General features: G+C 50.2%; 1 protein-coding gene and 1 long non-coding RNA gene across 2 annotated transcripts in view; one reads left to right on the forward strand and one right to left on the reverse strand.

Moving 5' to 3' along the window:
- The window catches only part of LOC141926953 (uncharacterized), a 36,069-nt gene that overhangs the window by 1,093 nt on the left and 17,854 nt on the right, over window positions 1-17,122 (reverse strand). The window lies entirely within an intron of this gene.
- The window catches only part of KY (kyphoscoliosis peptidase), a 37,653-nt gene continuing 35,616 nt past the window's right edge, over window positions 15,086-17,122 (forward strand). Inside the window, exon 1 of the mRNA XM_074833451.1 lies at window positions 15,086-15,139. Coding sequence (XP_074689552.1) covers window positions 15,099-15,139 — 41 coding nt within the window. The 5' untranslated portion in view covers window positions 15,086-15,098. The remainder of the gene's footprint in view (window positions 15,140-17,122) is intronic.

Below are 17,122 nucleotides of genomic sequence, written 5' to 3' on the forward strand. Positions count from 1 at the left end.
CTAGACACATACACAGGCAAGTGAATGTCACTGCAGGCACTGTAGCCTGCCTGCTGAATTTATCATCGATCTCACAGATGGATGGGTGTGAAGGCCAGAAGGACCTGCTGCACCCCCCTAACCAGACTGCACAGACACTAAACCTCACCGAGTGACTTTTGCCTTGATCATTTGACCATTTGCAAGAGAAACGTGCACCTCGACAAAGCCTTTACAAAGCTACCTCTTTGTATATCCCAGGTACGCATTTGAACTGCCCCAGCAGCGCCCATGAGCTCCTCCAGATGGGAAGCAAGGGCCCCACGGGGTTGCTGCCCCTCCCTCAGCCCTGCCTGGGGCACCCGCTGCCAAGGCCACGGTGTGCTGCGCCCTGGCTCCTGTTGCACACACCCTCCCGCTTGGGCAGCCAGGGTCTACACCATCATAAACCTGTCCGTGACCTGCACATCCCTAGCTCTGCTTCACGCCGGCAACAAGGAGGGGTGAAAGACCTCGTCTTGTTACTCTGACAGGCAGGAGAGAACACTTATCTTCAAAGGATGCAATAACTGCACAGTTGGCAACTCCCATCCCTCCACACCGCAGCTCACCATGCCCAGGCACTTTACACAGCCACGTTTGAGTGTGATTCTTAAGGCAAGTAGCTGGAAGAGGAATGAAGTGAGTCTTTGTCAGGCGTGATTGGCAAGAGACATCAAGAACCCTGCAAGAGGGGATTTGAGGAAGTTTTGCATTTCAAACAGGGCAGGCAGGCAGAGGTTTACCCAGAGTAAAGAGGGAAGGAGCAAGGCTGCCGTTTCATCATTTAACATCTGGCAGCTGCAAAGCTCAGAGATAATTCTGCCTCCGTCCTCCAGAGAGTTTGGATCTGGGAGGGATGCCAGAGACACGGCAACCGGGAGGGGATGAAATTCCTTCACAGAATCCAAAACAGGCAGTCAAACGTCATGATATTCTTCCTCCCTTTAAATAAAGTGACTCTTCGATGCTGAGTGAGCCTGTGGAAATTTTTTTCGTCTAAGTGGAAGTGGGAGGAGAGCAGAGAGGAAGATACAGGTGGGGGAAGGGGAAACACAGACAACAGCTTTTTTTGACTAAAACCACAGCTTTTTGATCAAAACCTGCAAAGGTTTTTGGTCAAAGTCTGTAAAGAAAGCTTTTAACAGTTACCTATTTTTCCATTTTAAAAAAGCCAACAAGGAAACCAAATTGTTTCCATTTACAAATACCAGGGTTTGGTTACAGAAAGCCAATAGCAAAATCTGGTTTTGGATAAAAAGAAAACTAAGCCTGCTCTCATCTTTCAGCCAAAACTTGAAACTTATTCAGGGGTAATTCTGAAAATTAATCAGCACATGCTGTAACAGCTTATTTAAGACCATCATTTGAGACCAGATTGTTTCATTGTGGGCAAAAGGATGATCTCCACCTGCGTAGCATCCCATGCCCCCTGCCTCTTTGCACTCAAGCCCAGCCTGGGAAGGTGACAGCCTTCTCCAGGAAGGGGTAGTAGAGCAACGAGGCAGTTTTTTTCAATTAGAGGAAATTGTCCTAATGAGGTCTGGACATATACGCTGCCTCTCTGCAGGCATTTCTCCCATATATGACACCAGGTTCATCCCAGACCCCTTTCCAGGTTGCACAACCCTGGCTCAAGGGCACGAGCCCTGGGAAGAGGCAGCTCAGCAGCACCATCCCACAGAGAGAGGCATTTGTGGTGGTTCTCAAGAAAAGCTCTGCCCCTGAGCACAGGTTCCTGGGAAGGTCTGTCCCCACTGCTACAGCCTCAGCATACCCTGAGATCCCCGTGCCTGCGCAGCAGCTGCCAGATCCAGCCATGGGTGGGCCTGTGCGGAGACCCCTCAGACTGGAGAAGGGGCTCCTTGCTGGCACAAATTAGATGAGACCCCTTGGGGAGCACCCAAGCGAGGAGAGCTGCTCAGGGCTTCATCCAGGCCCGCTGTCTCCTCACCCCAGTTATTCATCAATGAGCAGCGGTGTTAGGCTGAGTCCAGACACCTCGTTTTGCTACTGCCCATACTGAACCCCGAGTCCCCTCTGGCCATGCACATGACCGAGGTTTTCTCCCACCAACCTCTGGAGGTCAGCAACTGGCAGCGCTGGGGCTCTGCATTAGCAGAAAAACAAAACAAAACAAAACAAAACATGACCCAGGAAAGCAATGCGATGCGAGGGAGGACCCAGTGGTCTGGGAACAAGATGCTTCCTCCATTCCATAGGTGACCCCAAATACTTGCTTGCACAATCCTGCTTGCACTGCTCTCCTCTGTAAGCACACAGGAGCGCGGGACCTTCCTCATTAATAGGAAATGATTAATTTCCAAAGCCTGCTTTGCCCATTTAAAAGCTACGGGTCTTGTGCCAATTTGTCCACAAGCAAGCCCGATTTCTGGGAACAGGAATGAATCCGCAATTCACTTTGCCAAATTCCAATGTCATTTTCTTGTTTCGTATCTGAAGGACACTACAGCAAACCCTTTACAACTAAATCATTACTGAATTTACAGAGGTTAGGAGTAGCTGGTAATGTAAAAAAAACTCCTGGTAAATTTATTGCATAGAATCTGACATTGTCCTGCATAAATCTCAGTGTTCCTGGTAAATACAAAGATTTCCAGTAAATGAAAGACACCAACAAGAGCAAGTGAACTGGAGGGTTACCTGGTATGGAGGGGAAGCAGAGCAGAGACTGCACCCAGACTCATTAGAAACCCCCAGCGAAACCCACTGTGCAGAGCAGGAAAAGGAAACATCTCCCTCACCTGCTCCAGAAAGGTAAATACTGAAGGAGGAAAGTGGGAGAAATCACAAAATGGTTTGGGTTGGAAAGGACCTTAAAGATCATCTATTCCCAACCCCCCTGTCATGGACAGGGACACCTTCCACTAGCCCAGGTTGCCCAAAGCCCCATCCAACCTGGCCTTGAACCCTTCCAGGGAGGGGGCAGCCACAGCTTCTCTGGGCAACCTGTGCCAGGGCCTCACCACCCTCACAGGGAAGAATTTCTTCCTTGTATCTAATCTAAATCTACCCTCTGTCAGTTTAGAACCGTTAGCCCTTGTCCTATCCCTGATATATCCCTGATCAAGAGGTCCCCCCCCATCTATCCTGTAGCCCCTTTCAGTACTGGGAGGCTGCTATAAGGTCTTCCCAGAGCCTTCTCTTCTCCAGCTGAACACCCCCAACTCTCTCAGCCTGTCCTCAAAGGGGAGGTGCTCCAGCCCCCTGAGCGTCCTCCTGGCCTCCTCTGGACCCGCCCGAGCAGGTCCGTGTCCTTCTGATGTTGGTGCCCCCAGAGCTGGACACAGCACTGCGGGGGGGGTGTCACTCTCTCCTCCCGATTTCCTCAGTCACAGAGGGCAAGGCAGCAGCTGTCCCAGGACAAGGCTGACATCTCCTCCCAGGGACACATTTCATCAGGCATCAGCAGGAAAGCCACCGGCCATCATCCCTCAGAGCCACAGCTCTGCTGTGTGCCAAAAGCTAAATATTAACTGAAAAGGAAGACTCCTCTCCCCAGATGGGGCTGTGGCAGGACATGAGGGCTCCTAGCTGGGCTACAACCCACTCTCTGCTAGCTGAAAACAAGTTTTTGTGCCCACTGGGAAAGAGTTCTCACTGCTGGTTTTCATCCAGCTCTCTAGGAAAGCAAAAGTCTTACTTTTGGGTAAGGATCATTAATCTCATTATTTTTAGATGACATTTCTAGGTGTGTTCTCAAAGCTCCAGGCTCGTGGCAGAAGCACAAACAAGAGGACGGGTCTATCATGCACTGATAAGAGATCACTCCCAAAAATTAGTAGAAGTGGATGAAAGGCAAAAAGTCTGGGACTGGGGAGACTGAAGAGGAGAAATGGAGGACATCTGGCAGAGGACAGCCAACTGCTCCCTCCTCTCCCCATCAAGGGAGGACTATGACACCCTAAAAGCTTGCTGACAGTCAGCATGGGCTATGGGATATTGGGTCCAGCATACCCTTGACAAGCAAGTTCCTCTTTGTGAGCAAGTGCCTGCACTTACCTTCCGTGTCCAAAACGGTCCCATAGCCCAGCCTCCTGGACAGCTCAGTCACATAACTCAGCCTCAGGGTGATAAGACACGGATGCTTAGGTCAAGCCACCTCTCTGGTGGAAGGAAGAAACAGCCCTTAGTTTGCCCGAGGGGAAAATAAGCACTTCACCCCCCCACAGCCTCTGCCATGGTGCTGGGAGTTAATGCCGGCCAGCAGCAGACCTGCCCTGCCCACCCCCAGCACAGGCCCTCTCCGAAGCACCTGATGCAGAACCTGTCACAGCAGCAGCGCACCAGCCCTGGCCCTGCTGGCACCATCTTTGCTGGGAAGCAACAAGGAAAACCTAATGCAGTACCCAAGGCGGGAGGGCAGGCACGAGGGGGTTCCTCATGACCCCACCACTGCAAGGGGTGTGAGCAGAGCCATTAAGGCAAAGGCTCCTGCTGTCCCTTTCAGGCATTTTCCATGCAGTGACAGCCCTGTGTTACACAACAGCACAATGTTATCAGACTCCCAGATTTCCCAAACCAAGGGCAGCTTCCTCAAACACTCACCCACTGCGAGCGCTTTGCTCCTGCACACAGTCCCCACCACATCTACTAGAGCTGTTTGCAACACCAAGCACCCCAGCAGCTAGCCAAAGCCTCCTGCCCTGCACCTGGGTCCTTACTCATCCCATGACCACATCCCATTTGGGACTCATTTCTTCCTAACAGGGCTCCTCTGCAGCTGGACTGGATGGCCAGCTGGGGTGCAGCCCACAAGCAGTGGGCAAAGCCTCCCCGTATCAACCCAGCTCACCAGGGGACAGCTCTCAGAGACCGCCAGCTGCGGAGGAGCTCCTGGGCTGTCCAAGCTGAGGAAGATGCTTCAAAAGCAGCAGGCAGGGAGATTGCGCTGGGTTGGTAGATCGTGACATGCTCCCAACCCAAACTGCTCCACACTGTGAACGTGGCCAGGCAGCCCCAGGGCTGCTGCCAGCACCTTCGCTGCTCCCATCCATCAGCATCTCCTTCAAACCCAGCAACTTGCACTCACCCATAGTATTGCTCCCACTTTCTCTCTGGGAGCTTCAAGCATCTCCTGGCGACATCGCACTACGCCCCCTTCTTCTCCCTGCCCTTTCATTTCTCTCATCAAAGTTTCTTTTCATCTCCCGCCTCCTTGCTTCGGGGGGTTATTGTTCACATTTCAGCAGCCCACAGAGCCACGCCGCTGTGCTGGGAAGCGCTCTGCACCCAGCGTGGAGGTGGGGAGGGGGCGCTGACATGGTGCCCTCCCAGGGGGAGCAAACATCAGCACCGGAGCAGCTCAAAGCCCCCCTGAACCTCATGAGCTCCCCACAAAACCCACAAACACAGTTACAACACAGTTACGTGGGATGAGGTGTGTGTCCACATCTACCAGACGAGCGCATACATAGAAAAAGGAAGACATAAAGTATGCTTTAGCACAGGCTCAGGACACGGCCTTTAATCTGTAGGAGTCTACACACCCAAAAACATGCTCAGGTCATGCCAGCACAATGAAGACCAGTAATCTTAAACGCTAAAGGAAGAAACAGGGATGAAGATCCCCCCAGCTGGACGGGCAGACACAGCCAGAGGCACAAAGGTTATCTCCAGATTACAGGTGCGATGCTCCCAGTGTCAGGGTGCGGAGACGGTACAACACGAGAGCAAGACCCAGGAGAGGGAGAAGAGATAACAGCTTGAGCAAAGCGACGCTTTTCAGGCTCTTTGGCAACAGCTAAATCATCCCTTCATTGCAGATTAGCTGATTTTTGTGTCTGTTTGGTTTTTTCCAAAGGTCAGAACAGCTGTGCAGGTTTGTGTGTGTGTGCCTGGGTGTTTGAAGCAAAATACTGACCCCTTTTGAGGTTTTTCAGTGTTACGTTTAGTTCATTCCCTTCATCGCTCTAAATAATTTGGAAAAATTTTTAGAATCACTCACACTCAAAACCAAACTATTTGCTGAAACTTTTTCTTTTTTTAACCATTTCATTGTTCTTCGTGTGCAAGGGCATCACCAGAAGCCCCCCAACCAGCCTTCCTCAGTCCTCAGCTGCCTGCCTCCACCTTCTCAAGGGGAGACGAGGCTTTCAGCACATGCGGTGTTTTCTGCAGAGCTAAGTATGCGGAGTCCTGACCCAAAGCCACCAGCAAAGCCTTGCTGTGCCGTCCCAAGGGCAGTCCTCACCACAGACAAACCACAACTGGAAAAAAAAAGATGAAGAATGTGAGATGTGCTGGCTTGGAAGCACAAGAGGGGAGATGCTGTGCAGAGACATTTCTCTTTTCATCTAGAAGTGTGCCCTGCACTCAGCTCATAGCGTGCCTACTTGCAGAGCATGCCCAGGCCCCACTGGCAGTGTAAAACACAGGCTTTGCCCCACTTCTGCTGCTCCAGCCCACATGACTGGCAGCCGCAGGCTGCAGCATGCAGGCTAGACTGAACTGGGGGTGCTGGGACAAAAATACATGTTTTTTCCCCATTTGCACTGAATGTTGACATTTTGCCAGAATCCAAACCCCCACAGTTGGTTGTAAATCATCCATCAATCACTATTTTTATAGAAAAACCCCTTTGCTGCCTCTCGCCACCAGCAAGCCAGGCCAACGCATGCCAGAACATGGGGGCAGGCACGATGCTGCTGCCTCAGAGCCAGGCAGCATGTCGGGGCTGACGCACGCCAGCCCTAACTGTACCTACAATTTTACAAACTTCATAAATGTATGTGTAAAATAATCTACTTATTTCTTTAAAAAAAAAAAATCAACAAGTTGAGAACCGCAGTACAACAGACAACCTTAGCTGTGAGCTGTTGATTTTTATATGATATATTATATGCGAATATGCCGATGCAATGAGTGGAACGTACCAATTTGGGTAATTGGTGAGGGCCTGAGAGCATGTATGCACTGCTGATCTGGTTGCCTTAAAATGTATGTATATTTACAGTGCCAGCTTGTTTGCATTTCTGATGATCTGAAACACTGAGAAGGTAATCAGCTCCTCTAGTGCATGCAATCAGCTCTGCAGCGTTCGCCTCTCTGTTGTGGGTGAAGCTGCTAAGACTGTAATTTTAAAGCTGACAAACGCCATTAAACTGTTAAATGGAGCAGGGGAAGGCTGCTGCCGAGACCAAGCACTGTAGCGATGCTCCCTTCAGCCGGGAGGACACCCGGGTGCTGCAGGGAGATGAAGGTGGTGAGAAGCAACACAGGGCCCCAGGGCTGACCAACAGTCATGATGGGACCGCACTAATACTTTGAGGCTGGTATGGATTTAAGCCTGAGCATTGGCTCAACTCTTCTGGCTGGATGTTAGCATTCCCGTCCCCCCACCTAAAATCCACTTGAGTAATCAACTGTAAAGCTAATGACTCGGGCCCCAAATCAGCAAAGTACTTGAGCACATGCTGAAGTCCCATTGAAAGAAATTAGACCTAAGCACACACTTTGCTCTGAGGGGAGGGGGCTTTATGTAAAAAGTAGCAAGAAGGCGGTTCAAAATAGGTGCAATATTCTATGGAAGCAAACCATACCTGCTCGAGTGACCTCCAAGCACCCTGCTCAGCGTTCGCTGGGACCTGTCTGAAGCACAGGGAACATAAAGCCTTAGACCTGGCTTTATTTTGTTGGCAGCCAAACCTGAATAAGCTTCAGAGGATAGCCCCAGGACTCCCAGGCTGCTCCCAGGTCCTGCACGCCCCACAGCCATGCTTCGAGAGCACTGCCTGGGGGTGCCTCCTCCTCACCAGCAGCACTCTCCTGGCTTTTCTGAGGACGAGTGCCCAAGCAGGACGGAGTCTGTACATTCCCCCAGCCGCACCATGGCCACACTCCCCCTCCGATCTTCCCCCTTGCGCCTGCTCGCCAGCGGGTTCACAGAAACTCAGCACTTCAGCCCCTCCCAGCCACCTCCCAGTCACACTCCAGAGTGGTGGGAAGAGCAAAGATCAAGTTTCCCTGTCCACCAGAGAACAGGAATAGCTGTTCTCTGGTGGACAACACCTTGCTCTGGCAGGTTGTGCAGGTAACCACCCAGCGCAGTTGAAATCTAGCTATAACTTGCCTTAAATATGGGATTTTACAGCCCCACAAGGTGTTAATGCATATATATATTGATAACCAACCTGATCAAAGGAGACCTTTTCCCTGGAAGTTTTCCAGCACCTGGATATCTTTTATTATGGTGAATTACTTAGGTCAAAGCCCTAACTTGTGTAAACTGGCACAGCTCTGCTGAAATCAATACCCCTACGCCAGCTCCTGTTATTTGATGAGGTGGCCCAGGATCTCTGTATTGGTTTTACTATCTTCTTCCATCATCTGCTCAGTTCCCATTTCAGGGCCTCTTGCTGAAGTTTGTTTTCATAAAGAAATTCCCAGGGCACTGGTGGCGTCCCCATCCCTGGAGGGGTTTAAGAGTAGGGTCGACATAGCACTGAGGGAGCTGGTGTAGTTGGGAACTGTCAATGTTGGGTTGATGGTTGGACTAGATGATCTTCAAGGTCTTTTCCAACCTAGACGATTCTGTGATTCTGTGAAATTCAACCAGGATGCACATATTCAGGCTAAAACAAAGAGTAAACAGGGCTCAGAGAGAGGAGAAAAGAGAGCAGATGTGCTGAAGCAGGCGGAGCTTTGCTGGAGCCTCTTGGCCCTGAGCCTCAGGCGCAGCCCTCTGCTAGCCACCGAGCAGCTCAGAGACACAGGATAACAGGGAGGCTTTTAGAAGCGATAAGGAGGACTGAGCTGCTTGCACAGGTTGAGCAGAGCTGATCCTGGCTGTATCAGGATGGGGCTGAGCGCATGTGTGAGGGCAGCTCCTGCACTGCAGCACAATGAGAGGACTTCTGCCCTGCACCATCGCTCTACCCTTTCCTCCACAGATTAAAAAGCAAAATGCAACCCCATCCATTCAGCTAAACCATCCATAATTGCTCTAAGCAAACTGAGAGGCTGAACATCTAGTTAACAATTTTTAAAAGATACTCAATTCTTTTATTTTTCAGCTCGTTTTCATTTTGTTTGCAGAGTCCTGGGGAGAGGGTGAATGCTGCAAGCGAAAGAGTGGACCAGAACAGCTTTACTTGTAAGAGAAGTTCAGCTGTGTTTGTCATCTCGGGGAGAGTTTGCTTTCTTTAGGTTTCCCAGGGCTTTGGAGATTACTCCTTGGTTTCCTGGAGATCCCCGGGTTTGACACTTCCCCTTAATCCCTTGTAAAGAGGTGTCCAGCCCAGGGACCGAGCATGTGGCCAGCCTGAGACATGGAGAACCAAGAGGCATTCACACTCTCCCACATGCACGCAGAATGGAAAGACATCTGCAAAAACCAGGAAAAACCTTTATTACAATGGCCTCCTGCAGAAAGTCAAAAGCAAAGTCAAAAGTCTTTTCAGAGGCAACTGCAGCCGGCAGGGTAAAAGAGAAGGCCACGCTCAGCCTCCGCAGTGGGACTGAACCAGTTTACGTGCTAATCCCAGTGTGAGCAACCAGAGCTGGCACCAGCCAGAGCCAGTTGTCTGACTTCAGCATTTGGCAGGGAGGGACAGATGAACAAAAATATGTAGCGCAGGCGCTGGCTGCCCAAAGCCATGGGTTGCTCACTGTCAGCAAACGGAGCCAGACAGAAAAATAAATACAGAGAAGATCTTGAATTTGGAAAGCTATTCCCGTGCCTCTGCAGGCTTCAGTAATACCTCTGCCTTGGCTTTTTAGTGTCTGCAGCATGTTTTATGTTGTGGCCAAGGGCAGGAAGAAAGCTCCCATCCCTCCCCGAGCTCACATGTGTCTGTGCAATGCCTCCAAGCTCAAGGATATTTCAGCATTTGTTATTTCTGGAAAAAAAAAAACATAATCTGGGGCCAGAGCAGAGGAGGAATGAGGGCAAAGAAGGCATTTTGGCAGGCGAGCACTGGAGGATGATGCCGTGAAGGGGTTATATTCTAGGGGACGGTAGTCCGATGCTCCCATGGGATGGCTGGTGCCATCCTCGCTGTCAGCCCAGTACCCAAGCGTCCATCCCCACGGATGCTTTTGGAAACGCCACCTGTACATGTGCAACATCATGACGCTACATGCCACTGTGACAGGGCTGGCACTCAGCTGACAGTACAGAGGGCACCAAGGCAGCACTGGGAGGGAGGGAGGGAGGGAGGGAGGAAGGGATGCAAGGCAGAGTGCAGATCTAAATAAGGCCACAGAGGTAAGGGCAGGATCATTTTAAACAGTTAAAGTTTCATTTTAATGGATACCACAAGGGGGAAAACATTTCTGATGGCAAAGGGCAAAGCATGTACTTTCTTTTTCCGGACAACAGCTTTTACAGCCAGCCTCCCTGAGGAAAGGAAGCACTTCTGCATCCATGTCCCCCTCCCTACCCCACAATTTTAGAGCCAGTTGGTTAATTTTAGCCAGGTCAGAGAGGGGGATGTCTCAGGGGACTTCTGCTCCTACACCTTCTAGGAAGTGGAGACAGTCAAGTTGTGGACAGTCCTGCTAATGAACCCTGTGGGGGAGATGCTGCTACCCCGGGACACAAAGTCCACTTGTGCCCTCTGGCTAGTAGCTGCTCAGCACTTGTCCTTTATACTCATATCTATTTCCAGTTCAAGGGAAAACCAAGGAGAAATGGCTAAATACTAATCCTCTCCTCTTCCCAGCGATGCACCCAGCAAAGCCTCTCCCCCTTTCCTGCCCGAGGAGAGCCAGGCACTGGGGCAGCACTGAGCCCAGGTACCCTGCTCCCCCCGCCGTGGGCACAGCACGCTCTTCTCCTTGGTCAGTATTTCAGTCTGCAGATCAGATGTCTCAATTTCCAGCCAGCTTCCCTATAGCACACAGTTAGCCAGGCAGTATTTTCTCCCCAGTTCAACTTCCCCATTTTTCTGAGAAACATGGCACTACTACTTGCTCAAATACATATAATATCCTTTCAGAAAAAAAAAAAAAAAAATACTTCCACTGGTGCAGCTAAATGGCCAAACCCCAGCCAAGCTCATTGAGCACACTTCTGATTTGTATTTCAAAGCTTGTCCAGCCTGAACAGCCCAGATCTCCAAGCACCTAGCAGGGGTGTACCCCACCTTCCCCCCCCAAAATCATTATCATTAGCATTTCTGAGACTGGATCAGACAGCTATCTGCTGGAAATAATCAAGACAGAAGCTGGTGGTGCCTTGGCATACCAGACGCCTCATCCAGCCCTAGTTTTATGAGTCTGTGCTTTGCATCAGGGTAAACTCACTGCCACTTAAGCAGATTGGCTCAAGGACAGCTAATTAAATAAAGCCAAGCAAATCAGTCATTGGAAATAACAGCTCTAGTGAGCCTCACATCTTTCTGTCCTTGTGAAGTGATTGTGATCCGGTCCATTTTCTCACATGTTCACTAGGGAAAACATAATGTATCATTTTCTGCACCACGACCTGACCCCAAACCTTTCCAAGCATTTGCTGGCAAACCATGGTGCTGGGTACATCTGCTCCAAAACCAGCAGGGAGAACTTTCCTCTTTCTAAAAGGGCCTAGTTCAGAGGACAGTTTTCTATCTCTTCCTGAAGCTGGTGGGAGTCTGATTTCATCCATGGACTCCAGCAACCCACATTATCAGATCAAGGAAGGTGCATGTACCCAAGGGAAGAGATTCCAGGTGAAACCTCTTGCAAATCACTAAGCAGAATCACAGCAGGGATTGCTTCGCAGTTCAATTTTTCCTGGTCTGTTCTGAATCTCATTTGGATTTGGGGCTAGAGGGCTCACAGCTTGGTCTAGCTCCTGCTGCAGTCCCACTGGCTCTCTCCCATGGCATGGGGGAATTAATAATTAAACGTGGGCCAGGTGAGGAGTAGTGGGGCTATAAAGCAGCTGTAATATTTCTCTCTGAAAAGACCGGCAGGGTGGGAGCTGGAAGCTAAGTGGCAATTGATCTTACTTCTGCAGAACAGCCTTTCGAAGTAAATTATTAGGGATGAGCCAGTCACTGCCATTTACATTTCCCATTGTTGATGGCAGACGCCAGGGACAGGAGAAACAGCACAGTCCGCCTAGCAAAATGCTGAGAGCACAAACCACCCCACCAGCAGTATATATGTGAGTGGAAGAGTCCCTTCTCAGGCACCCAGCCGGAGGTCTGCCCTGCCACGGTACCTCTCAGAAGTCTTCAGCTAAAACCAGCTCTAAGTCTTTTAACTGCTCCCTCCACCGTGGCAGTGGTTTTATTCCAGCCTAAGTTAGGCAGCCCTGGGGCTGGCTACCAGCATGTTCTGCAACATACCTGCAAGTGCTGGGCTGGCCTCAGATGCCTCCAAGCCACAGAAGCCCTCGCTAATATTAATAAACTGGGTGGCTAAGCCCATCACCCTGGCTTTGGACACCATCCCAGGGTGAGGGTGGGAGCGCTACTACTGGAGCTGATGGCTCCCCAGCCATTCACTCTGGTGTATAGGGAGCTCCTACCTTTCTGTATTTGGACACCAAGTGGAAACTCAGCTAGAAATCACCGTGTTTTAAACCCGATGGATCCGAGCCCAGGCATTGTCCTTCGTGCTTTTAACAGCCCAGCACCTCTCTGGGTGTCTGTGCACAAAGACAGGCAATGTCATCTTCCCGCAGCTCTCTTAACTGCTTATCGATCCCAAAGAGCCTTTGAATGGATTTCTCTGGCTAGCTATCATCCTCCATAGCCTGGGAGATCTTTTCTATATTATAAAGTAGACATCTCAGTTATAGCTTTATTTACTGTGAATGAGCAATTAAGCCATCCTGGTTCAATTTATGGCTAGCACAGATAACTCCTCTTAACACAAGTCAAGGCCAGTTTAACTTTTGGACATTTTCCTCTTGCCAGGTGAGAAAAAAAACAGCTTCATTTGTGCATTTTTTAAATGTCTAGCTCAAATTCAAACCTCATCTGTGGTCAGTTCGGTACAAGCTGGGAAATTATTCCCCAAAAGTGTGTTTAATAGATTTCCACTGCGCTCATTGCAGTTACAAAGGCAGAGCTCAACTCCTCTGGCTTTGCTGTCTGAAAGTTAAGCTACATCCTGCAGCTGGTATTCAGGATGTCGGTGCTTTCAGTACCCACCAGTATTTAAACGTACAGCTCCATACTCAGGACAGCACAGCAAAGCCATCAGGCTATAAGGCCCATCAGGACAAAAGCACACCCAGCCAAGCCCATGATGCTGCTTCGCTTCACGGATGAGAAAGACACTGTCACGAGAGCAGGGCCACACGGGCAGCCGGCTGGTGGTGGCAGGGACCCAGCCAAAAGGCCAGCCAGCCTCGGCGGAGGGGCTGGAAGCCCAGACACCCCTCCCAGCCCCTTTCTGGCACACTCCAGGGGTGCACCGTGACAGTCAGCATCCCAGCACACAAAGCCTCTTGCGGGGCTGAGCCTTAGCTGCTATTCCAACAGTTTTTGATGCATAATGTGTGTATTTTATGGCTTTACAGAAAATCACCTAGATTGATACAGATCTGCACTTTATTAATTTTTCCACCTACCAGCAGCGAATTAATCCAGTTGGAGACTGATCTAACTTCTCAATAATGCCCAGATTTTCCACATTGTCAAATTCATTTCTCATTACCCATTAGGGCAGGTGGAGTTTCGGTAGCCAGTGGATCACCTCACTGGCACTGCGTAATGTTCCTTCCAGGCAGCTGAGCTGACGAGACCCCACTGAGAATACGCCCTGCTGATGGCTGTCCTCTCTGGATGAGAGTCTGTGGTATTTCAAGAAAATCTCTTTTTAACTGACTTTATGTCTTGGCAGGACAGCGCATTAATATTGGGGAGAGCAGGGGGAAGCACTACCCTTTTTGACTTAAGTGCTGCTACACAGCACCGGTTTTTAAAACATTGTAGGAGTTGCTGCCTTTGCTCTCAGAGCTGGTTTGTAGGGTCCGAAACAAGCTTAGTTTTGCATTTCTTCAGCTGAGTTCTTCTGCATTTGGACCGGCAGCACATGCTGACATGCCCAGCGTACTGGGATGCAGCCTGCCTTCACCTGCCACCTGGGAGCCATGCACACAGGAGCCCCTGCTAAAGAGCTGTTGCACCCCGCCAACTCTCTCCTCCTGCTGATTTGTTGGACACCCAGTTTCTGTTCTAGGCCTCATTTGGCCCCTGGTGTGAGATGCTTCCCTGGCTGATGACCTGGAGACCATTTCTGATGGCGCTACAAGAACGATACCAGCACCCACTCAGCTACTCGCATGTGGACCACCACCCGGCACTGATCAGAGCCACGCTGCAACCCAGGGGGAGCAACAAATATCACAAGATGCTGCTTTTTCTTTATTATACTCTTAGAAAGGTTCTAAATAATAAATAAATAAATAAATAAATATATCGACAACAATAGCCTGGTTATTTTTGAGCTAATCCTTGCAAACAGAGATGGGCTACATTCTGCGCGCCAGCCCTGCTAAACTGGTGTTGCCACCCATCTCTGTTGCCTGGTTGAAGTGAGATTAATTTGTTTTTTAATCCTATCAGTGTTCCTGGAGCAGCAATTCCAGGGTGTTTGCGTGGAGCACCCTGGTGATAACCCAAGAGTGCTTTAAAGGCAGCCACAGCCTCCATCGGTAAACACCTCCTCCCTGCACAATCGCAGGTGCCACCACCCAGCAAACCTGCTTTCTCTTTTGCTTTCCATTCCTGCACCCTCCCAGGCCAGCCGTGAAGGAGAAGGTAACCTGCCCCAGCTTGTTTCCCCGATGCTTCTCTGTGCTCTATGGCACCTGCACGCATTGGTATTTCCTGATGCATTCACAAATGTGCTTTCAGTCAAAAAAAAAAAAATCTCAGCCTGTACCTTTGTACCATTCCCAGCTAGGTAAAGGGACCGTCTCCTTTGCAAGCTTGCGTAAATGGTACTGCCACTGTGACTCGAGCTCACGGGTACAAAGATCAGCCCCGGCAGGAGTACATACTTCATCTCATTTCCTCCTTTTGCCATAATTCATCCCATCTACTCTAAGGAAAGTGAAGCTGTGACCTGTTCCACGGAGTCTCAGAAGCCCAAAGGTCTTGCTCGCATCCTCACCCTGCATGGGAAACATCCGAAGCTTCTGCATCGCCTGGGCAAGGAGGTAAATAACAAACCCCGCAGGCTCCTCCTGTGAGGGACAGATGCCGTCTTAGCAGCCACTGGTTTTTAGAAAATATTGCAGTACACATCATGCTGCGAGCACCATCAGCTCCTTGGAGAGGCGAGATGGGAGCACTGGGATGGGAGGTGTAGACTGGGAGCACTGGGACAGTCACTGCAATCCCTAGGTGGTACAGTAGACTTAGATGCTTATTCGGCTCTTTTCTCTCAGACATAATGAAAACAAGAGGAAAAAAAAAAAAAAAAGACCTATGCCCCTTATATTTTTTCCCCTTCTAGCACTTCGGACGATGTCTGAATGTTAATTTAGCAACTTCCAGGCAGGACAGTAGCCTTATTTTATTGTATGGTGACAAATTAATTCAGGAGAAAAAAAAAAACATTCAGCATCTGAAATATAGTATTATTTCCTGCAGCATTAATTGGTGGCATCAGTACTGTGTAATTTGTTACTGGTGGCATATTTCTGTACGGCTTCATTTCCTTAAAAGCATGGGAATTAATTAGGTGTTTGTGGCAGTAAGGGACTGGCAGGCACCAAGCATAACGTGGGCAATCACCAGAGAGGCTTCCTGGCCACACGTATGCATTAAAGGTTAGTAAACCACTGGTGTAAATACCACAACTCCCCTGACTTGTGGGGATTAATTTACTCAGAGGCAGATGTGTTTATAGCAGCTGAGCACCTGCCCCTCTATATTTAAGCGCAGAACAAGAATTCACCTCATCTAAGTAATATACGGCAACGTTTAATCATCGGTATTTGTTTCTAAGTAACTGAGTTACTGAGGATGCCTTTTCCCAACCAGCTGACGTCCTCGGTAATTTCTGCTGAAAAGGGAGTCAGTCGGGCAGCATCCAGACCTGTGATGTCATTGGCCCTGTGATGTCACTGGCCCCGTGAATCACAGCCCTTCTGCTGACACCGTAATTGCATTTCACTTCCTTTTCTTTTATACGCTGAGTCCCTCCAGGTGGGAAAACAGAGCAAGCAGCCCCAGTGAAGACCTGCCGAGGGGAGAACGTGCTGCCAGGGGGTTGTGCCCCTGGCGACCCGTAAGCATCACATGCAGTTGCTGGGGAGAAGCGTCACCTCCACACTCAGCGCCAGGGTGATGGAGCAGCCAGAGGCTCCAGGGCTGGCTGGTGCATGCCAGAGCCATTCTCAGGAAGGGGAGAGATGTGAGAGGGCTTGAGAAGGGCCAGAGATTTATGGCAGGGGACACCCACACCCATCCCTGGTGCCTGTTTCAGCCCCATGGTTCTGCGTCGCAGGCAGCCACGGCATGGCATCAGCATCCTCCCCACGCAGGATGCCCGGAGCACGCTGCGCACTAGAGAGCCATGGCTTTCTGAGGACTGGGTTGAGCTGTATCGGTGCTATGAGATCACAGAATCACAGAATCATCTAGGTTGGAAAACACCTTGAAGATCATCCAGTCCAACCATGAACCTCACACTGACAGTTCTCAACTCCACCAGATCCCTCAGCGCTGGGTCAACCCGACTCTTCAACCCCTCCAGGGATGGGGACTCCCCCCCTGCCCTGGGCAGCCCATTCCAACGCCCAACAGCCCCTTCTGCAAAGAAATCCTTCCTAAGAGCCAGTCTGACCCTGCCCTGGCGCAGCTTGAGGCCATTCCCTCTTGTCCTATCGCTTGTTACTTGCTTCAAGAGACTCATCCCCAGCTCTCTGCAACCTCCCTTCAGGGAGTTGTAGAGGGAGATGAGGTCTCCTCTCAGCCTCCTCTTCTCCAGAGATGGATGAGGCCAGGCAGGGAGGATAAGGTGCTCCACGTGAAGCTTCATGCTTCACAACTCAAACAACATTGCAGGGCTGTAAACAAAATAAAAACTGCAAAAAATTGCAATGATGGAGCGTGCTAACCCCTACACGTACACACACACATTCACACACATGTCTGTATGAAACGACGTAAAGGCAGAAGGCTCCCACCAGCCA

The sequence above is a fragment of the Strix aluco genome, chromosome 9 (assembly GCF_031877795.1).
Source record: "Strix aluco isolate bStrAlu1 chromosome 9, bStrAlu1.hap1, whole genome shotgun sequence".
Lineage (NCBI taxonomy): Eukaryota > Metazoa > Chordata > Aves > Strigiformes > Strigidae > Strix > Strix aluco.